Here is a 23,605-nt window from a genome sequence, read left to right as displayed (position 1 = left end):
CACGAGCATACACTCGCAAAGTTCTATAGAGCATTGACCACTGCCTCTACCATAGAGCCCCCACTGGACCAACTAGTGGATTCACTTGAAGTAGTCACCCTAGAGATAGCCATGGAGAGATGTAGAGCCTGTTGTCCATAGCTCACTACTTCAGCCTCACTATGCTAGATAGAGCCATGAGAGATATGTTGGGATGAGAGCACCCTTAAGAGTAGTTTCACACTGTATCTGGTTTAGACATTATTTTGTATTCATCAGCTATGTATTGTTTATTCTCCATTAGTTAGTCATAGCATTAGATGACATCTATTTTGGGACTTGGGACAATTCCCTAACTTTCAAATGTAACATTTTGGTCTCATAGGCTGATTTGGTCTTTTGTAGACGTTAATATAACTTTCTTTATTTCTTTCTTTATTTCTTTTTCTTCTTCTTCTCTCTCTCTATCTCTCTCTCGTGTCATCATCATCATCATTATGAATAGCCATCCATGATGGGGCTGTTGAGCTAAAATATGCATTACTTGCTGATTAGCCTCTTAAACAATCCCAAAACACACTAAAGATGCTCTTTTAGAGTAAAACCCTAAAATGGGGAGCAGTTCGAGAGAGTTCAGTGGAAACCCTAATTTTTGGGGCGCCCTTCCACATCTATAAATAGACAGGCTGCCCCCATTCAGCCATCATCCTTGTTTGCAGGTTACACCAGCCCACACACCCTCTGCTGCTATTGGCGCCCAGTTTCCAGCCTGCAGCCCGCCTCCATCTGCTGCCCAGCCATCATTGACTGCAGCCACATTATCTTCAGCTTGTCGATTGCTATAGGCGACAGCTCTCAGCTGTTGGCAACTGCTCCAGGCTGTCCCAGACTACTGTTCAACTTGCTGTCCATCATCTCTAGGGTCAGCCAGCCTGCGTTTTCAGCATTGTAGGTCCTGACACTCTCAGACACTGTTTCAGCTTGCTGTTTACAGCAGACTGTGCACAGTTTCCAGCCTTCGATTGGTGGTACACTGCTGCGTTTACTAGTTTCCAGCCTCCAGACTGTTGCGTTTTGGTGACCAGCCTGCTGCCATTCACTATTGAACACTCCTACACTCCCATTGGTGGTCACAGACTTGGGATCCGTCTTCAGTGGACATCACACTCCGACATTGCTCTACCCTTGAGCACACTATACACTCTTACATTCATTTACAACATTCATTCACTTTAGAGTTGTGTTCTCTCTCTCCCTTCTTCTGTTACAACATTCATTTACAACATTCATTCACTTTAGAGTTGTGTTCTCACTTTAGAGTTGTGTTCTCTCTCTCCCTTCTTCTGTTTGTGTTTGAGTTTTGAGTTTTGCATTTAGGGTTTGAATTTTTCCCTCTTTGTCTGTGTTTGTCTCTTTGTATTTCTGTTGTGGTCGTACACTGTGTGTCCTCAGTTCAAACCCTAGCAGTTTCCTTCACAGAGGCATGGCCTACGATACACATTTGAGATTCACAATGTGGAGCTACGATGAAGCAAGATTGACATTTGTTGGATTTTTAAAGGAGACTTTTAGAGTTATAGACATTTTGTGCTGCATAAAGACACATTAGAGCCCAAGTACCAGCTCACAAGAGGTGACAACTTGCAAATGGGGATCAAATTGTTCTACTTGGCCATAGTTTGTTATGAGGAGGGACTAAAGGATTGAGAGAAATGGTTGTTTTACATAGGAAGGATCTACAATATATTGCATTTCATGGGACATGAACTTTTTGAGATGCTTTATGCTTGCTAGTAACATTTGATTAATTTAATAAACAAATGTACAAGGTTGTATACAAGGCACATGTGATGCATATGGTAGTTATTTCATGGTAAGGCCAAGGACCCTGAGGGATCAATGGATGTCAAAGGAAAAAGTTGTGACAAGTTATGCCAATTGGGATTTGGTTGCCAATTGATGTCAATTTTGACCCTAGGATAGTTATTTGGCCATTGAGTGTCAGTGTTGACACTAGGGACTAGCATTAATCAATGAATTAATGCCAGTCTAAGGGTCAATTGAGGTGGGAACCACTCAGGGTTGCAAGCAATGTCAGAGGGGTTTTAGTTGAAAGGTCGTTTCCATTGGGGATCAGAGAAAGAAGCAAGTAGAGAATAGGAGATAGAAGAGAAGAAAAAGAATGGACAAGAAGTACACAAGATAAAGACAAAGCTGCCCATCCTTTGAAAATTGGAGACATTGCCAATAACCACTTGCACCATGTTGGTCACACCAACCTACATGGCACAAGTGAAAGGGAGAATAGGTTTAAGTTATGATGGAATCATGAATCATGGAGATAGAGATTTATAAATCATGATGGAGAATGAAGAGAGAGAGAGGTTTATGAAGAGGTAAAATGGACTATGATTTATGAATGTTCAAACATAAAATGAGTAACAAATCATTGAATCACAAACCATAAAAAGATTACCTCAATGGTAGCTTTGCGAATATGTGAGTATATGAATGCGCCCGTACTACTTCGTCCTCTTTGCTCCACATCCATGGCCTACAAGAAGAATGTGCCAAGAGGTGAAGAGACAAGGATGTTGATGATGCCTTGTTTCTACCAATCGCTCCACCCATCGGAAAGATGGTGCAACCATACTTTGTCCATCCGGCACACACCACCTTAAGAGATTTATCGGACAGATTCATACATCTTCACACTAGCTACGGGTCGTAGTCACTTTGACAAAAGAGGGGAGAGTACTTCATGATCTCATCCGCTATAAATTAAGGGATGAAAGGACGTGTGCCACATTGACCAGCCACCTTGGTCAAGTGGATGATGAGCCTCGTCACGCTACTAGTCATCGTCTTCCCATAAAACTTGCAAGTCCGATGGTAGCAATTTGCATTGCCCAAGGCCTTCACAAGATTAATGGTGCAGCGACCAAAAGCTTCGTGAAGAGGCTTTGGCATTGTGGATAAGGAGAGGGAGAGGAAGATGGATAAAATGAAGAGAGAGGGAGAGGAAAGAAAGAGGAGGTGAGGGAAAGGGATTGGGAAAGGTAAAGAGAGAGGAAGAGGAAGAGGGATAGGGATAGGAGAGGGGGAGAAGTGGAAGAGAAGGAGAGGGAGAGGAGAGGAAGAGAAAGTGAGGGAAAGGGAGAGCAAGAGGAAGAGGGACCTGGGATAGGTATAGAAGAGGGGGACAAGACTCAAGAGGAGGAGAAGGTGTTGGAGGTGCTTCAAGCTTGAGCTCAAGAGGGCCAGATTGAAGGAGGCGGCTGATTTTTGGGACGTAGGTAAGAGGTGAGAAGGGGGGGCTACCATTTATAGTGGATTGAGGTGAGGGAGAGGAAAGGAGATGTTAGAAATAGGAGAAGTTAAACTTCAGCCAATGTTCATGTATAACAGCCACAAAAAACAGTTAGAAAATCGAGTTTAAGCGTTGTTTGAACTTTGAAACAATCAGATCCACTGCATGTCGCAAAAACACACACATCACTGCACGGAACCATACAAAACCTTTGTATGGTACCATACCATACGCAAAGTTCCATGCACGCATGGAATGCAGCCCTAATACACTGGGACGTGTGGACTCGTGGTATGGGATACCAATTCTTGGGACGTGATCATGGCCCAGTTTGCTAATAGCTCCCAAGCTCCCTTTGGCTCTATGGCTAGGAGATGAGTGTTGGGGGTAAAGGCGTCTCTGTCTAACCGCCCATGTATTCATTACACCGACAATACATATCTATACACTACAGGTGGCAAGCGCCTATCACTGTCATTTCATTCTTTATTTCTTTCAGCGACATTTGAATAAGGGAAGGCCAATCACATATTGTGACTATTCGAGTATAGAACCTAAGAAGATAAATGAAATCCTTGTCTGGGACTACGCAGAAGCAATCTGTAAGCATTAGATCTCTTGGAGCTCCCTGGTAGACGAACGTGCACCAAAGCACTAGCTTCTTCTTTGCTGCCTAGATCACAAATTTGATGGTTCCATTGGCTTCAAAGGGGGATAAAAGTTTGGGACTCCTGGTCAAAATTCTCCTAGAGTACTTCTTTTTCTCCCCGTTTAGAGTACTATTTATTACTTGTAAATAGTGATTATGTGCCACACGAATTCGGAAGTCCCTTCTTTTTGTATGAGATCTTCCAAAATTGGTTGAAAAGCTACTTGCTTTTTGCATGTCAGTCTATTCTACAAGATTTCTACACCTTATCGGGATATTTACAAGAAATAATATCGAGAATATCAAAAATAGGCTAAATTTGTCGAAAAATCTCATATTTTGGAACTATTCATACTATGGACATTGACTCTAATGACTGATATGACATTGACTTTGTAGATCAATAAGAAAGCCGAATGATGATGCGCTGCAAGGTTTTTCACATAGTGTCCGTGTAGTGACATGATATCCACCCTCTCTGAATTTGCACATGCTCCGGTATTTGTAACCGATGGACCACTTGAGCTAAACACCCATAGCATCAACTTGTTGCTCATCATGTATATAATAAGGCATCCCCTTGGATCATAGATCAAAATGACTAGTATTGGCATAACTCTTGAGCCACACCTAGTATCCCCTCTAGGGTCATAAGGCCTTGGGTGCGCATCTTATACTAGAGGCTGTGGAATCTCCATATATATGCTCAAAATACACCCATCAACAAATACATAGCAACATGCTTGCTCTTTCAAAGTCCAATGCATGGAAATGTGTTTGTACTGACAATTGTGTATCACATCAAACATAAATTGAGCCTCACTTGCATTCAACACATGTTGCCCATTACCGAAAATAGTGAAGCTGTCTATATCTTGAAGCATCTTTGAATTGCCTATCAAGGCCTCTGACAAAGCATTCGAAACATTCTCCATTTGTGGAGCATCACATCTAATATCCTCTAAAGGCATATCCTTGAGCTTATGAATTGTCTCAGAAATGATAGCTGTATCGTGCAAATCATGTACATCCAGCAAGTCATCAATCTCCTTTTTAGTCCTTGCATCAAGTAAAACATGAGCTTCGTAAAGCTTTTCAAATTCATTAAGAAAATCTGCATATGCATGGATTGACTCTTCCACTACAGGATCTTCCAAGGCATCTGTGGCTGTCCCAATATCAGTCTGCAACTTATATCGCAGCTGTTTGCTATTCTTTTTGCCCTCTTGTTTGCTATCTTGTTTTTGCTCCTGCCTAACCTCTTCCATAATATGCTTGAGAGGTGGCTGATTTGCAACTTTAGGTGGATCCACATTTTTCATGTCACTCTCTTAGATGTCCTTGCATTATCTTTATCTCTCTTTTGTTTCTCTTCCACAAGTATATCGGTGTTTGTCACATTTGCTAAATATGCATCTATCGGTGATTTCCAACTAGTTATGTCACGAATGTCTTGCCTTGTATGAGACATTTCACTATCAGTAGCTTTCCTCTTTCAATTGCATGCAAAGTATGTGTTCATATTGCAGGCTTTAAACTAACCATCACTTGGCTAGGCATTCTATCCAATTGTAGACCAAAAGTAGAAGCTTGTATAGCTACATAAGCATTTTAGATAGCCAAGTCTTCTAACAACTTTTGCATATCTCTCTTTTCAAAATTCAAAGCAAGAGACAATCCCGTTTCTTGTGCATTGATCTTGTCATCTTTCCAAAAGTGAGCTATCGTGTCAAGGTCTCTTGATAAGTAGCAGAATATTTCCTTTCGTGTTGTAAACTATCACAGCACATACATCTTTTTCTTAGTTTAGAGGCTCCTGCTCGTCCCCTTTTCTCTTGTTTTTTCTCATGCAATTTTGCGACCTTCAACTTAGGATTCCACATGTCTTTAACCAATTCATCTAATATATCTTCCCTAACAGTGGGAACAACAGGTGCAGCCATAGGGTAAGCCACAGAAGTGGGTAGCTTACTAGATACATCAACTATTTTTCCTGTAATAGTGGGCAAGCTAGATACATACAATCTTTCTCTCCTATGTTTTTTTACCAGTGCAATAATAGCTTCCTTAACATGCCTCCACTTTGTTTTAAGCCCTGTCTTAGTAGTTTGATCATCTAACAAATCATCAAGTTTCTCTTGAAGCTCAGGATCTGTTGCTTGTAGAAACAATTCAATTTTCAGACTTGTAAGAGCTTGCTGTTCTGCAAGATCTAATTGCTCAAACCGACTTTCAAATTCTCTTAATGACTCTAAAGCCACAAGACCCTTATTGAGCTTTAGAACCCACTCTTGTAAAGTCTTGCGGGTAATTAAAGTGCTGTCTTCAAAGTAAAATTATTCTGTGAGTGTCTTCTTGAAAGGTATCGAGTCAGTATCCTACATGTACAATTTAGTAACTCAGGCTTTCAATTCATGTATAGTGACCTATACAAAATACTGGCTTCATGGAAGTTGAGCTGCTCCAAAGAACTCCGTCTTTTGAGCATAGGTATACAAATATGAAGATACATTCTTGCCATTAAATAACTTCATCTCACACTCTATTGCTTGCAGAGCATTCATCAAAATAGTTGTTGTTTAAGCAGAAGCTTGCATCACTTCAAACTTGTCCAAAAATCCCGTATTTTTGGAACTATCCATACTATGGACACTAACACTAATGACTAATATGGTATTGACTCTGTAGATCAATAAGAAAGTTGGATGATGATGCACTCTAGGGTTTTTGACATTGTGTCCGCGAGCCACATGACACCAGCCTATCCAATCTAATTGTGGATGGGCAATTTTATTTTTGGGTAGGATTTGAAAAGTTAAAATTAATTTTCGGAATTAATTAATTTTGAAAATTAAATAATTGGATGGAAAGTGTTGGAAATGGAACTAGAAGGTTGCCACTTAGCAAAAATGCCCATGCCATGGAAGAGAAGGCTGTTTGGGCCTGGTGGAGAGCGATTTAGTGTATATAGGCTGTGGGGGAGAGAGAGACACCCACTAGGGACTGGTGACAAGATTGTTTATCAGGCAACAACATTCCTGGGCTTTGGGACAGCAAGTGACTGCATTAAATGCAGAATTGACAGGCCAGCAATCAGTTTTGGGACTTTTCCTTGAAGAACCTTAGATTTCTCTCTCATCTCAGCATTCTCTCACCTTCTCTAGCTTTTTTTAAAAAAGATCTCAGTATTTCTCAGCTAGTTGAAGGTGTTCTCAGTCAGATTTGGTGGACAATAGGGAGAATTTTGCCATAAACCCTAAATTTTTGCTAAAATTAGGTTTGAGCAGCCACCTTGGGACTCACGCCATTAGTCAAAGGCATTGTACATTGAAATCAGCACCTCAAATTCAAAAGATTAGACAAGGACCACATATTGGAATGTATGGCACAACTCCCTATTGTATGTAGTAGCCAATGCATGGTGTGCAAGGTCCAATGTATTCCAGTATGGCTAGAAATGTGCATAACCCTATGTATGGCAGCATTGATTTAATGCCCGGGGTGCAAAGTGGCATGCTTGGTAATGTATCTGCACCCTAAATGCGTATGGGGCTCAAGGAATGAGTGTTGGTCATGGAAATGCTTCATTTAGGCTTGGTACAGCAAATGCACATTTTTTCAGCATCTAATGTATGATAACTTGACTCCCAAGGGTCGGCAAAAGACTATGATAAGGATGGTAAAGGAGGGAAGTTTTGAGTCCTTCAATGGTGCACAAGATAGGCTGAAAGCTTTGACTTTCATTTAGCAATTTAATACAACCTATTCAAGGGGAAACTTTACAAAATCCTCTAAGATTGGAAAGGCAACCACTTTCTTGAAGGGGAATGCATTGCAATGGTGGTCCATGCTCTTGATACAAGGTAGAGCACCATCAACATGGATAGAATTAAAGTAGATATTTGTATGAAATTGGTTGGCAACTATCTTTGAGGCGGACATTATGACAACATGGAATAAGGTTGATGCAAAGGAATGTAAGAAGTTTTGGGATGCATTATTTCTTGTCATTTCTTATTGTTCGGTACCCCTTCATGAGCAAAGTGAAAAAGTATGTTTGTGGGCTGCCTAAACTAATCAAGGATTTTTGTATAGAATTCATTGTATCTAGCATGTCTCAGCTCATAGAAATTGTTGTTACAGTCGATACTTTCCTATGTGGGAAGTAGTCAGGCTTCCAAGAGAGTGGGGAGAAGCTACATAAAACCTTGTCTAAAGGTTGAGAAAAGGGAAAAATCTGAAAATCAGCGTGAAAAGAGGCCAAAACAACAAAGAAAGGGTTGGAAATCATTGGCACAGTGTAGACAATTAATGGCTGCAAATAAATGTTTCATTTGTGAATAGGAGATTAAATTGCAAAGAATAGTCCCAATAGACAACAAGTTGGGAAATCAGAAAATCAAGGAGATTCAAAGGGAAAGAAGCCTAAATTATCAATGGGATTGGTGACGGATGTTATTAGTGGTTAGTCCAATGATAATGCTACTGAGTTATGTAGAGCATGGGGCAAAATCAAGGATCATCATACATTGATAATGGCGCATGAGCCAACTTCATCTCTATAGATATGGAATTCTGCATCTAGGCATCAAAGAGAATGAGATGGGACCCATGGGGTAAGTTGGAATGACATTCAAAGGCTATGCAAAGCATGTCACACTGCTCATTGGAAAGCTTTGGTTGCATATTTAAGGATATGTGGACATCGAGAAGTTCTTTATTGCTCCACTTGAGGGTTGTAATGTCGATGTAAAGTTGAAAGGGGAATCTGTCCCTGTTGTATTGGTTGCTATTTCTAACGTAATGAAAAATCACCTTTGAGCGTACTTGGTTTTTACTAGGGATAAGGTTGATAATGAAAATGTTGGAAGCATGTCAAAGTTAGAAAAGGATTGCATTTGATTTTTGAAAATATATGTCGAATGCTTCTCTTAGTTATTACCAAGGAAGTTACCACCTCAAAGACTTGAAGATCATTCTGGTTAGAAAGAAAATAAAGGTTGATCATATGCTACATTTATTCTTGTATCACATCTTTAAGTATCATGGTGTGCCAGAGTCGATCGTTAGTAATTGAGATTCTTGGATGATCAGTTTATTTTGGAAGGAGTTGTTTGAGAATATGGGTACCACATTGATTTATCATTATCCTTTCATCCACAGATAGATAGTCAATCTAAAGAGGCTAATTTCACAGTGTTGGATCTTTTGAGGTGCTATGTTTTAGACCATAAGACATAGTGGGAGCAATACTTGCCATTGATTGAGTTTACATACAACAATACGTTGTATAGTTCCATTGGCAAAGCTCCATTTGAGGTTGTAAAGGTGGCAAGAAGGTATCGCCTATCTTGCACACCAAGGTTAAGGTCTTTGAGTTTGAAAGCTATGTGGAAAAATTAGATGCAACCTATGCAAAGATAAAGTATGCACTTAATAAATCACAAGAAAAGCAAAAGAAGGTAGTTGATTGCCATAGACATGCTTTACAGTTTATAGAGGGTGATTATGTATTACTGTGTTTTGAAAAGGCAAGACCGAAAAAGTTAAAAGGAAGAGAGAGATTGTATCCGAGGGAGAGAGAGAGAGAGAGAGAGAGAGAGAGAGAGAGAGAGAGAGAGAGAGAGAGAGAGAGAGAGAGAGAGAGAGAGAGAGAGAGAGAGAGAGAGAGAGAGAGAGAGAGAGAGAGAGAGAACGCGACACGATGGTGCCCCTGCTTCGTGCCGCCCTGCCCTCGCCTGGTCTGACGCGCCCTGCTGTCGCCTCGCTCTGCCTCGTCGCAGTCTGACGATCTGCCTGTCGTCCCCCCAGTTCGACTCAGCACCGTCGTCGCCTCTGATCGCTTGTCCTTCACATTTTCTCAACAACATCGACGCCTGAATCTCCGCCTGGTTTTTGACCTTCGCGCCTGCTCCCTGCGCCGCCAGCGGAATCCCTAGCGCCCTCTTTCTGCCGCCCTGCTCCTGGAGCCGTCAGGAGCAAACGCCCTGCTCCTGGAGCCACCAGCGCGTCCTGCTCCTGGCACCCTGTCCACGGCCAGCCGCCCTGTCTCTGACGCCCTGTCCACGGTTGCCTGCCACTGACGCCCTGTCCCCGGACGCTGCTGATGGATCCCTGCCCGGCACCCCAGCCTGTCTCGTCCTGCCGTGGAGACCGCCAGGCCTTTGTTTCGCCCTTCTGCCCCTGCACGGTGTTAGGTAAAGCTCCGTTTTCATTCGCTGTCCTTGCAGAGTACACCCCTAGACAGCGCCTCTGTACAGAAAAGAGGGAGAGCGAGAGAGCCGGCAAGAGACAGGGCCAGTCCTCCTTCGAGTTCAAATCATCATATACGATGGCTGGTTTGGATCTGGATTTCATAGATCAAACAGTGGCAGCACTTGGCCCGGATTCTGATGCTGAGGAACCTGAGGATATGGTTCCGTGCAACGAAGAGATGCCCCCTGGTTCTGACATCTAGCTTGCGGGAAGTGGACTGGGAGCATTTGCTGGAATTTGCAAACACTTTGCTTGGAGATTATGTTCAACATAATCAGGAAGTCTTTTCTGAATCGGCACCTGACGATGTTTTGGATGCCACCGTGGACCCAAAAACTGTCCTACGCTCCTTTTCGGTATTTTATGATCGCGCTGTCATACTCTTCTTCACTGGTCGAATCCCCTTGCTTTCCCGTATTCGCCAATGGTTGCACAGTCTGCTCCAAGGGGAATGTGTTGAAGAGATTTTTATTGGCTCCCGGGGCTTTTTTGAGGTTCTGTTGAAATCGGAGACGCACCGTGCTGCTCTCTTGTCTAAACTGCCTTTGTTTTTTGAACGCCGGTTGGTTCATGTGGTTCCATGGCGTCCAATGGGAGATTTTCAGCGTCTGCTGCAACGCGAATGCCCGGTGTGGGTAGAGGTGGAAAATTGTCCGGCTGTTTATTGGCCCCTATTGAAGGATGCTATGGCCGCTGTGGGCACTGTTTTGGTCCCTCCCAGTCTCAGGGCTGTGAATCGCAACCGCTTGTGTATGCTATGGGACACTGCAAGAAAAAGGCGTGCCTGGTTACGCCTCAATTGCTCTGGCATGCACCCGTTACACTTTCGTTTGAAATGGGGCAATTTTGCAGGCCATTGCTTTTCCTGTGGACAGTTGGGGCATTTTATGGCCGAATGCCCCGAACAGCAACACACTTCTGATGTTGGCCATGTTGCGCCGCCCATGGAAGATATGGTGTGTGATGCCCCGTCACTGGATGCTACCCATCAGCCCCAAGCTCTGGCCAAAGGTAAACAACAGGTTTCGGGTCTGGATTCTAGTGCCACTAATTGGGTGGAAGTACGTGAAAAAAAAGCCAACAGGGTTGTTGCTGGCATGGAGAACACTGTGCCTACTACCTCACAAGATTCCATGCGTACATATATGCGCAGGAAGGAAATGTTGTCTTCCGAGCGCTCTGCTCCTGCTATGGTTTCCTTTGCCCCCCTTCATCAGCCAGCCAGGAAAATGTATTCGGATTGTTCAAAGGGTCCCCCTGCTAAGCTGGCATTTGATACCAGAGGTAATGTCATTACCCCGTGGGATCGTCGTTATCCCCGTTCCACCCCCAAGCCAGCAGATATGCCGTCCACTTCCAAATCTGGTCCTCGGAACTCTTTTGCAGTGTTGGCGGATTTCTTGGACGAGGGTGTCCTGGACATTCTTGCTGACAAAGTCAAATCGAGGCAAGCTGTGCCTCGTACCTGATTTTGTTTTGAATACACATGAAAATAGCCACGTGGAATGTGCGAGGAATTTGTTCTCGACACAAGCAACATGCCATGTGGACTGTATTGTATGAAAATCAGTGGGATGTCCTGTGCGCTGTTGAGCACAAGAATCACGGTGAAGCCGGAAAAGTGGTAGATTGCCATGGCTTTCGATTGTTTTATGCAGGGACACAGGCCATGCATTATTCGGGTGTGCTCATGATTGTCCATAACAAATATCAGCCGGTTCTTATTAAAAATGATGTTCATGGCCGTTTTTTGGTGATTGAAATTTTATTCGAAGGGGAAATCTTATGGCTACTTGGCCTCTATGCTCCGAATGATTCCTTATCTTGTCGGGCGCTTTGGCAGACTTTGCAGACCTCCTTGTCACTTGGCAGACGGGGCTTCTTCATGGGGGATTTCAATATGTGTGTTGATTCTTCCCAGTCCACATCGGAGCATTCGGTGATGGATGCGCCGGAAAGTCGTATGTGGCATGCGTTGGCTCTTGCTGTTCTTAAGCAAGATCTCTGGTCCTGGCTACACCCGTCTTCTACAGGGTTTACTTTCCATTCTGCCCAGTATGCAACAACATGGTCGTGATTGGACCGTATATATATAATGCAGAATGATGATTTTCTTCCCGAGCTGCTCGAAATAAAAGTGCTGCAGCAATATGCCTTGTCGGACCATTTCCCTCTGCAGCTTGAGCTGCTTGCATAACCCGTTGCACCTTTCAAGCAATTTCTGGAGAGACTCCCTTTGCGTTTCAATTCGTCCTACCTGAAGCATGCAATCTTTCAGGGCTATATGCAGCAATTGATTGACAGATTCCTCTTGGACTTCTCTTCTTAGGGCACTGCGTCATTTGAAAGGTTGCTCTCTAATGTGCAGAGGGTTGCTCGGCAGTATGGGATCTATCATGCCTCTCTTTGTCGGCAGCGTCGCAAGGCAGCCGAGGATATGCTGGCTTTGGTTCGTTCTCTGCTGGTGGACACTCCGGATGATGCATTTCTGCTCGCCCTGGCCATGCGAGTGGCTGATCTTATTAAAGAATTCCACTTGAAATCATATCAGCAGGCCAAACTGCAACATCTGACAGAGACTCTGCAAGATAGTGCATGTCAGACCCATAAGTTCTTTCGAGCTCTCCATGCCTCTCCTGCTAAATGACTAGAGGATGCAGAAGGCCACCTTATCCTGGATCCGCAGACTATTGTGCATATGTGCAGGAATTATTTCCGTGACCTTCTCGGCTCCACTTCTCCACCTTCAGCCCAAATCACTCAAGCCCGTTCGGGGTTTTTTGACCTGGTCCGCAATCAGCTTCCGTAGGACATGCAAGCTACTATGGAGTCCGATATTTGTGAGGCAGAGGTGATGGATGTCTTGTTACACTTGCCCAAGGATAAAAGTCCGGGTTGGGATGGTCTCACCAATGAGTTCTTTGAAGCTTTTGCTACCCAACTGGCGAAGCCATTGCAGGCGTTGTTTCAGCAGGTGTGGCAAACGGGGATTATGCCTTCCTCATGGAAAGAAGGCCTTATTAAACTGCTTCCCAAAGTTCCTTCACCATCTAAGTTGACATAGTGGCGCCCCATTTCTTTGATGGGTTCAATGTACAAAATCTTTTCCAAAGTAATGGCGAATCGACTTCATAAGCATCTCCCGGCCATTGTGCACCCTCTACAGTATGGTTTCATCAAGGGCCGCAATATTCTGCACAATGTATTGAATGCTCAACTGGCTATTGATTATGCAAGGCATTCTAATCAGGAGGTAGTACTGATTCAACTGGACCTGCAAAAGGCTTTTGACTATCTGGATTGGTCTTTCGTGGCTGAACTTATGTCTGCTATGGGCTTTGGTCCCCGGATGTCGCGTCTAATCTACACCATCAGCGCTGCAGCGTCTTCGCGAGTCATGCTGAACGGAGGTGTTACTGAGCCATTTGTACTTGCCCGCTCTGTCAGACAAGGATGCCCTTTGAGCCCTCTATTCTTTGCCCTTGCGACACATCCAGTTATTTCAATGTTATCCCATATGGCAGCCTCTTCTCAGTTGGCCGGTCTGTCGCTTCCTACAGGACAGCACTTCATTAGCCAATCCCTGGCGGATGATACTTTTATGATTTTGCGTGCGAACAAGGACAACCTTCGACGAGCATTGGATGTTTGGGGCATCTTTGGTCAGGCGTCCGGCCTTCGTATCAATGCGCTCAAATCAGCCATTCTCAGCTGCACGGAGTCGGACTTGCAGTCCTTGGACTGGCAGGGTCTGGTTGTTCCTCGTGGCTCCATTGTCAGGCACCTTGGGTACCCTTTGGGTGTTGACGTTCCACCAAAGCAGCTTCTGCAGTGGATTTCCCAGAAAATGGTGGCTAAGTTTATGTATTGGAAATCTCAAGCCTGGCCCTTCCATATTCGCCTCAAAGTGGCCCAGACAATTATGTTGCCAATGCTCACATATTTCTTGCCATTGTTGCCCTGGACTACTACGACTCTGAATGCTCTTACTCAGTCTATTCGCTTCATGCTATGGAAGAAGGACTCATTGCATGCAGGTATTTCCTGGATCTCTTGGTCGCATGCGTGCACCCCCAAACGCATGGGTGGCGGAGCTATTTTGGATGCCCAAACTCACATGCAGGCACTCCGTTGGTCTCTTTTCCGCGCCATGTGCTCGGATCATCATCCATGGGTCGATATAGCCCGTTATTTCCTTGAGAGCCATGGGCTTCTACATGGCAATACCCAAATCAGGAGTTCTTGGTGGCATGTTCTTAATGCTGATTCGAGATTCTCCAGTTCTTCTTCGTCGCTGCTTACTCATTTGGTGTGCTCCTGGAAACGGGTCCTCTAGAAGGCCCAGTGGCATCCAGCGGAGGATCGCTTGGCTACTAACTCTTTTCAATTGGAATTACTGGCGGTCTCGCGTTTACTTGCATGGGAAGGTAAACATGAGCTTAGACCACATTCAACCGGATGGCCCGTTTGGGCTTGTCTTCAGTTGCGGATGCCACCCTTGCCAGTCGCAATGTGCTTATATCTTTTCGTACAGCTCGGAGGCTTTTCAGGATCCCTCGGGGATATAGGCCTTTATGGGAACAGCTTTTGCGGATGCTCCAGAGCAGACAACCCTTTCCTGCCCTTGCTTCAGATCATCCCTGGCAGGATTGGGACCTACAAGGCCGGCTGACTTTAAGCAAAGCTTCTGCTAACCAAGTTTATCATATTCTGATTAAAGATCATCAATGGCTAGTTACCAAAGCGAATGCTTTATGGGGATTACGTAAATCCCGGTCATGGTGGAGGGCAACAGTGATGGAGGGCTGGTTGAACAAGACACCCTTCAAATGTAAAGTCTTTCTTTGGAGAGTGATGATTGGTGGTCTTCCGCTTGCGTCAGCTCTTTCCAAGCGACGAATCTCCAATGGAAAATGTTTCTTTTGCACCACTGCTGTGGAATCAGCCCGCTACCGATTTATTTCTTGCCCCATCGCAAAGAAAGTCTGGTTATTTTTGTTGGTTGTTTGGCATGGAGTGGTTGGATTCACCCTGCGCCCCTTTGATTGGGTTTTCAGGCAGCCCAAATACCCCACTCCTGCACAACCACATATGAAGCTCATGTATCATTTTCTTCGATATTAGGGCTGTTGGCATAACTGGACCATTAGGAATGCCTTTCTTTTTGACTCCGCCTATAATGTTCAGCGGCATATTGCGAGGCTTAAGGGCCTCTTGTATTGGCAGTTGGATCTTCTCTAGCATTCTGATTTGCTCTCTAGGGAGGACTTACGTCCCTGGCATATGGCAATTTCATCTGCATCCTTGCCATAACATTGTAACTTGTAGTACTTAGGAACCTTTTCACATGATGGCTTAGATTGTCGTCATGTATCTTGTAATCAAGTCATCTTGTACTTTTTTTCGTAATTAATACAATTACCTTTTACGATTTAGATTGCATCCGAGGTTAAGTATGAGATATTATGGGCCCTTCCAAGTGTTGGAGAAGATCAATAATGTGGCATATCTGTTGAAATTACCTCGTTGTTGTCAGATACACAATGCCTTTCATGTCAGTTTGTTGAAGCCTTTTTATGGTGACGTGCCAGAGAATGTATCTATTGAAATTCGGCGTGAGGTTGAGGAGCTAGATGAGATCTTGGTATCCAAGTAGATTTTGGCATAGAAGGAAAGAAAGGTTAGAGGTAAAGTTTTCAAGAGATATTTGATGAAGTTTCAGAACTATTTACCAATGGATGCAAAGTGGATGACTTGGCAAACCATCCTTAGTTGTTGCAGCTTTACCTAAATGCCTTTGAGTTAGAGCCGAGTTTGTATCAGGCTCAATCAAGTTCATCAGAGTAGGGGATCCAGAGTAGTGCTTGATGCCCAAGAGGGAGGTAGCAGTTCCACTCTACTAGTATGGATAGCTCTTGTATGTAGTGGATCTCAGATGTATTTAGCTTGCACCCAAGGTATTGTGCTGGCATTATGTCTCTCATGAGGTCACTACTTAGTGTCCTAGTCATTGTGAGATGTATACAAATGAGTATGAGTTTCACTCGGGCACTGTATAACTATACATTTGCATCAGTTTGATATGAGCTTTTGCATCAGTTCTGGGATGAATTTCTGATCGGTTTCAGGTCAGTTTTTGATCAGTTACAGATCAGCTTATGGTCACCTTTTGTATCAATTGTACATCAATTTCTGATTAGTCTTTGCACTTCGTTTGTCATCAGCTTGGGGTCACATTTGCAGCAGCTAGTGACCAGTTTGCTGATCAGTTTATGATGAGATTATGCTCAGTTTTCAATGGTTTACAGTTGGTTCCATGGACAATAGCATGTTAATGAATGCCAGTGATAGTGTTAGCAATGGTTTTTACTGAATTTATGCTTTACTATGGTTGTAACATCAGAATAGTTGAGAAGCATGAGTTATGGATGCATCCAATGGGTTTCTAGCAACAGTTTTGGATTGCCTTTTAGTTTTACCTGATGTCTATGCTGGCTGAGAACTTTCAGAATGTTTTTGGGGCATATGGCATTGTTAGACAACAGTGGCCAATGTTGTGACTGTGATGCCTTATGGAACTTCCAGTGTAGTATGCTTTTACTTTGGCACGATGTAGTGTAATTGAGGATGATTGTAGGGATTTACAGGGGAAGGTATATCATGGGGACGTGAAATATTTTAGATGCTTTAATCTTGCTAGCAACATTTGATTAATTTAATAATGAAATGTGCAAGGTTATAAGGCACATGTGATGCACATGGCAGTTATTTCATGGGAATAGGCCAAGAACCTGAAGGAGTCACTGGATGTCAAAGGAAAAAGTTGTGACAAGTTATGCCAGCTAGGCTTTGGTTGTTAATTGGTGTCAGTTTTGACCCAAGGACAATTATTTGGCCATTAATCAATGGTGACACCAGGGACTAGCATTAATCAATTAATTAATGCAGTCTAAGGATCAATTGAGGTTGGGAACCACTCAGGGTTGCAATTGGCTTAGCCAACAATCTAATTGTGGATGGGCAATTTTATTTTTGGGTAGAATCAGAAAGTCTTAAATTAATTTTTAGAAGTAATTAATTTTGAAAACTAATTAATTGGTTGAAAATTGCTAGAAAATGGCATTAGAATGTTGCCACTTGGCAAAAATGCCCATGCAATGGAAGAGAAGGTTTTTTGGGGTTGGTGGATTGCCATTTAGTGTATGTAGGTTGTGTGTGAGAGAGAGAAATGAAATGATATATTAACGTCTACAAAAGGCGAAAATAACCTATGAGACCATGAGTTACAATCATGTGTACTATTATCTGCTTGGCATCAGCACCCTTTTCCATTAGACTCCACCTTCACCTACGTTTTTCAATCTGGAGGTCTTCTCCTTGCCTGGCGTCATCATCTCTAGCTCGACATTAGTATCCTAGCCTCTGGCGGTAGTCTACATCACCGAGCGTCACTGATTTTATCACTCGTCTATCATAGGGGCTGCTGGGACTTGGTTTTTTTATAGCCTAGCTCCTTCTCCATCACTTGGTGTCACTCATCTATGTCACAGGGGCTGTTGGGACTTGTGTTTTTGTAGCCTGGCTCCTTCTCCATCACTTGGCATGACTTGTCTCTCACAAAGGCTGCTGGACCTCCGTTTTTGCAGCCCGGCTCATCTTGCATCATCTGGTGTCATCATTATCCACCTGGCATCAACATCTAGGCTGGTCTCCCTGCGTTTGACAGCATACTTTGGGATTTGTGTTTTGTTGCCTAGGTCACTCCTTAGCATCAAAGGACTGCGGTTCGCTCCCTCCACAACTAGTGATCATCTTCCACATCTCCAATAACATCAGATGACTGCGGTCCGCCGCTCCCTTGATAACTGTCTTTCACCTTCCAGTGATTACTTTGATAGCCCACGTTCTAAGGATTTCGTTTGGCACCGTTCACTGTGCAGAGTTCTCACAGGTATTGCCGCCTCATTCAAACAGGATAGTGCAGTTATCTTTTGAGCTTTGGCTCCGTTGTATCATTGATTCTTCTCATAGCATGTTTCAATGCATCATCACCATGTTCTGTGTAGTCTGTCCATGTTGAAGCCATGCAACTCAAACCAGGCTGACATCTGTGCACACCAATACGAAGTGTCACCCTTTCTTGCAAGCTGATAGGACTCAAGAGTCACTCTGACATATCTATGTGGGGGTAGATCCCGTAATTGATGTATATAGGTGATGGAACGGGTGAGGGCCTCTAGTACAATCAGTGTGGCTGCTAACTTGGCTCTAATGATCTCAAGTGGAACTGAGGCCTTACATCTGATCATCGTGGAGATCATGGATACAAGGGGCTTCTCCATCAAGAGAGAGCACGGTACACAAGAAGTTTTTCTATATTTTATGATTGAGATTACTACATAATCTATTGATAAGAGTCCCTCTACTGCCCATATATTGCAGTCAGATGAATGAAAACGAGAACTAAGGCAAATATGCAGTTATTATGCTTTGCTGTTATACAAGCTACAGATTTTCTACGTCTTGTGCTGTGGATGTGCAGGTCTATGCCTGTTTTCTTTGCATTGGTCATGTAAGGCTACTGCACTTTCTATCATTAAGTCACCTGCCCATCTAGGATTTTCCTGGTTCCATCTTGTCTTTTTGTGCATTGCATGTGCTTACAATTATTAAACTTGGTCACACTACAGGTAATCCACACCGAAGCTTCCATTGGTTGCCCGAAGGTAGAATCTGCAGCTGCAGCTTGCCATGCGTAAGATGTCATATTTTCTGCTAAACCATGACATACTATGATAATAATACAAGCTGGAAAGTTAAATAAAACTTAGTAGTCATGCTGTTCCTTCTGCAGAATCAACTCAACATTGCAGGTTTTGGAGCACTCTGTGATATTAACAGCTGCCAATGCTGCAGACATAATTAGCAAGTATCCTTTTTTACATTTTGGTTTGAATGGTTGTGCTAAATGTAAAAGATACACCGAACATATTTGAAAGATGGAGTTGTAGAACACAAAATAAGAATAGCCAGAAAATTGACTTGGGCATCATCAGCTAAGATCCTATTTTTAGACATTAAACTAGGAATTTGAAGATGCTGTTCAAGCAAACTAAGAATTTGAATTTGACATTCAGCACTCAACATCTGATGACATGTAGGGTTCTTTATGGACTCCTTTTTTTGAGGTTTGGGCTTTTGCATCATATTTCAGAAATTTCAAAGTTCCGACATTGTAGTTCAGATGTAGTGCAGTTGCCTACCATGCATTAATTTGGGTTTGTCTCCCTGATATCTTCCATAAGTAGGGCTGGGCCACCTATAAAAACTAGGACCACTAAACCCAGATCACCCATGCATCCCTGGGAATAATAACAAATCCATGAGAACCAGTCACAGCCAGAGTCACCTTATAAGTCTGCGTGAATTGCAATTAGGAAACAATGATGTACTGACTACTGAAAATATGAGCTTCCTGATTGTACCTAAGTGTGATACTTGTCTTGAAATCCTAAGATTGTTTTAGTGCAGAGTGTTGTGCATGGTGCATCTACAAACAATATCACCTGGGATGGGAAAGGTTGGATCCTGCTGTCAATATTGGCATGTAACTAATTAGAATGAATCATGCATAGGACTGCATGTAATTCAGCCATATCACTTGTAGTTTGCATAAAAAGCTTCAAAGCATATGGAAACTCTCATCTGCAATGATGTTTGCCACCTTAAAATTGCAAGGTAAGATTCAGCCCAGAAAGTGTCCCTCCACTGGTTGCAAGTCTGCTAGTTTCATCTTTTTGTTCGAGAAGATCTTCAAAAATATGTAAGGAACTAAATCTAGTCAATGCAGCCCATGTCTAATCCCTATCCAGCGTGCTAGAAGAGTACAATCATGATGAGTAATAAGTAATCTACCTCTAACTCCATCCAGTGGGTATGATGGGATGTAATATCTGATAGCTGGGAAGGCATTGGACATTTTTGACTAGCTGTTCAATGAATGGACGTTACATTATCAAAATTTTGAAGTTTTTGCTGATGGACCCATCACCATATAATGGAAGAGGCCATGAACCATTGGAAGAGTGTTTTTTAATGCTGTCTAGCTCAAAACATTATGCCATCCTTGGCCACTATGAAGGTAGAAATCCTTGTATAACGGCATAGTACATCTCCAATCAAGAGGAATACAATGCCAAGACATGCGCGGAAATGAATAAGAAAAGGTGAGTGAGTCCCATGTGGTGAGGAATGCCTTCCATCTCATTTGTGCACTATTTGAAAATAGTCTGCCAATGGGGTAGTGCTGTTGGTGAGGAGGTCCTGAATCCTGCATACTTGAATCCTCCTTCCTAATTTAGTTGTGGAAGCAAAAAAGGAAATGTGCTGCGGCTCCTCACGAACAGGTTCTTCACATTCACTCTTGTGGATTCGACCCGTCTTTGAAGGGGTCTCCTTTTACAATATCTCCAAGCTGGTAGAATAATAACTCTAGGATCCTGGTCTATATAGCAACCACTATCATTGTGTACCACCACCTGAATCCTTTGTCCAGAACATTTGGCAAGCTCCTCCACTGGCTGTTAGTTTGATCCTGAGGGAACCAATTGGGGGAATGGCCTCTGTCACTAATTGGGTCACTGTGCATCCCGCTCAGAGGCGTAGGGGCAACTCTATGAAGGTTTTCCACTTCCATATAGTGTGTGAGATCTCCAAACAAAATCTACTTGTAGATAAATAAGGTCTCTATGCTAAGATGTGGCCATTCATATCTCTGACTAAATTGTTGAAAAAAAGGGGTCGTTTACTCCTCTTCAACAAGCTATGCGAACATTTGGAATAGGGGTGGAGGTATTGCTCTTCAGGATCTAATGATGGCCATCATAAAATTGTCCTCAAAGGCTCTACCTCTAGAGACCAATAGCCCTGATCTATTCATAAGTTCATATCGTGCTAGCCTCCCACAGCCTTCCCAACTGTGTTGTAATGTGCTGCAATTTGGAGATAAGAAGCTTCTTGCAAGCCTTCTCCCCTTGAACACTCCTCAAATAATTAGCTCCCAATTTGCTCTGGCAGTCAGGATCAATAATGCTTGGACCCCATTTAAATCTTAGCTTGGAGATGACATCCCATGCAACTTTGGCCCTTTTCTGCTTCCCCTCCCAAACAATTAGGTTCATAATAAACAGGTGCTCCACATGACCAGTAGAAAAACTAGAGAAACCCCAATAGAAAGGGATGTAACCACATTGTCACCAGCAAAACCTGCTTGGCCACCACTAGTTTTCCTGCAAGAAAGAGTCTAGCTTTGCATACAGTTACATCTTATCTGATGCTGAAAAGCAAGAGTGCCAACTGCGGCTTAGAGGAAATATCAGTCCCCTTCCAGCAACCTAATTACTTCATTGAAGTTCTATGAGGGTCCCAAGTAAGACAAAATGAGAAGCCTGACACCTGTAATACCGGTCTGTCTGTCCTCAAAAAAGGAGCTTATGGCCTCCACAACAAAAAGCAAGAGAAAAGGTTCCAATGGGCATACCTTTTCTCACTGAATCTGCATACTGAATCTGGGGCCCTTTATCACCTCTAATCAAGACTCAACTGTAAGCTCACAAAAAGAGGACTGAGACTTCCTTGACCGATGGACTTGGCTATCCCACGTAAAGCATAGTGGCCCCTAGGAACTTGCTATTGACTGTATCATAGGCCTTCTCAAAGTTGAGGACTACAATGAGATCCTCCCTTCTAGATTGGGCTAAGGTTTTGGCCTCCCAAAAAATAAAGGTGTTGTTTGGTATCCTCCTCTCTTGACAAAGCTGGTTTGAGGGGGGTGGAAGATCTTGGACACGAGATGGTTGAGACACTGCTGATCACCTTTGCTAGGACATTATAGGCAGTTCCTAGCAAGGTGATTTCCGGTCTTTGGAGATAATGAATCAGCCTATCAGATTGTCTCTCCAGTTTGCATCACCTCCTGTCCCAAAATGCAAGCAATAAGCGTTCTGTTAATGATCTTTTAATATGCCTGGTCTTATCCAATCCATCCTCTCTTGGACTCTAATTCTCTGTGAAGGGGGCAAATATGTGAGAGTGCGCAATGGAAGAAGGAACTCAAACATAGAGGAAGAGAGAGACAATCTGCAAGAGAAGAGGAAAAGAAACCTGTACTGAACAAGGAACAAATGCTGAATACAGGACTGATCAGTCCCTGCACGCAGCCCACAATGTTAGTGAGGGCACCAGATCAGGCTGATGATGATGGCAGCACCGAAGACGGAGAAAGATGACGGAGTTGACGTGTGCACTTGCCACGGAAGAAGGGAAGATAATAATCTAATTGATTGCCAAGTGGGAAATGGCTATAAATAGCCAAAAATCCCAAAAATTGACCGACCTGAAATTTGGGGCAAAAAATATGGCTGACCAGCATTTAGTGCTGGTAAAAATGCCAAAAAAATCCCAAAAAAGGTGGACAATGTCCGACAGGTGAGGTAGGTTGAAGAATGCAGAAACTACCCCGGGAAATGCTCATAAAATCCCAATTGGAGGAGAAAATGCAATGAAATGCAATAAACTAGGTGCTCTAGAATGAGCTACCTCTTCCATCAAAACAAGTGATAGACAAGCCAGAGCTCCTAAAGTCCTCGTTTGACTCAAATTGAGGATCACATGTAGGAGATGACAAGGCATGACAAACATGACTGCTAACACTCCCTCTTAGATCCTGGATGTGGCGGAAGGCCAAGGGAGAAACTGATATTGGGGTGGCAAGGGGAATGTCAATGCCGATGAAGTCCGTTGATGAAGATTGCCGATGAAGAAGTTCCTCGCAATCCTGGGAAGCCCCCTCTAAAACAATAGGGGCTAGAAAATCCACAACCGTATCACCGAGATCGTCCCACCCCTCTGAAGGGGATGGGAGGATACAAAGAAACCACTGGAGGAGAGGGTGGGGGATGGGAAAGAACCTGTGGAAAAGAGGGCGGAGAAGCGAGAATGGGTGTAGCAATAGAAAACTGCCTCGGAGCACCTTGCATAAGAGAAGGCAAATGGAGCCTGTGAAGCCCTTTCTCGCCAACTTGTCGCAATAACAGCCCCTGTAGAAGAATCCTCAATACAGATGGTCTGCTCAATGAAGACAACCCGGGTACCAAGCCTTGTAAGGCCATAAATTGAGAGGAGTGGAAAGCTCAAGTCTCGGAACATAAAGAGCCTATGAAAGGGAGCTCGATGCGTGGTTGGGAAATAAATGCTAAGTGCTAATGTCACAAATAGGCACCGAAACTGTTGGGTATTTCACTCACGTTTCACTTATGCCTACGCTCATATAGGAGTGTCGGTGATCGGTAGGACACTGGGGTACTTTTTACTCTCGGTAGGAGAGGGTTTTTTCCCCAAACTTATGGTATTAT

At 43.4% G+C, this 23,605-nt stretch overlaps 1 protein-coding gene across 2 annotated transcripts in view; it reads left to right on the top strand.

The window, feature by feature from the left end:
- The window catches only part of CNX5 (co-factor for nitrate, reductase and xanthine dehydrogenase 5), a 132,846-nt gene that overhangs the window by 67,746 nt on the left and 41,495 nt on the right, over nt 1-23,605 (top strand). For both annotated transcript variants that reach the window (XM_087661203.1, XM_087661204.1), the window contains exons 4-5: nt 18,884-18,948; nt 19,048-19,122. In XM_087661203.1, the coding sequence (XP_087517329.1) occupies nt 18,884-18,948; nt 19,048-19,122 (140 nt within the window). The remainder of the gene's footprint in view (nt 1-18,883; nt 18,949-19,047; nt 19,123-23,605) is intronic.

The sequence above is a fragment of the Lygodium microphyllum genome, chromosome 21, assembly GCF_053477565.2.
Source record: "Lygodium microphyllum isolate KBCC chromosome 21, Lygodium_microphyllum_v1.1.10, whole genome shotgun sequence".
NCBI lineage: Eukaryota > Viridiplantae > Streptophyta > Polypodiopsida > Schizaeales > Lygodiaceae > Lygodium > Lygodium microphyllum.
The sequence above is the reverse complement of the archived record's forward strand: the minus strand, read 5'-3'. Positions and strand labels throughout refer to the sequence as shown.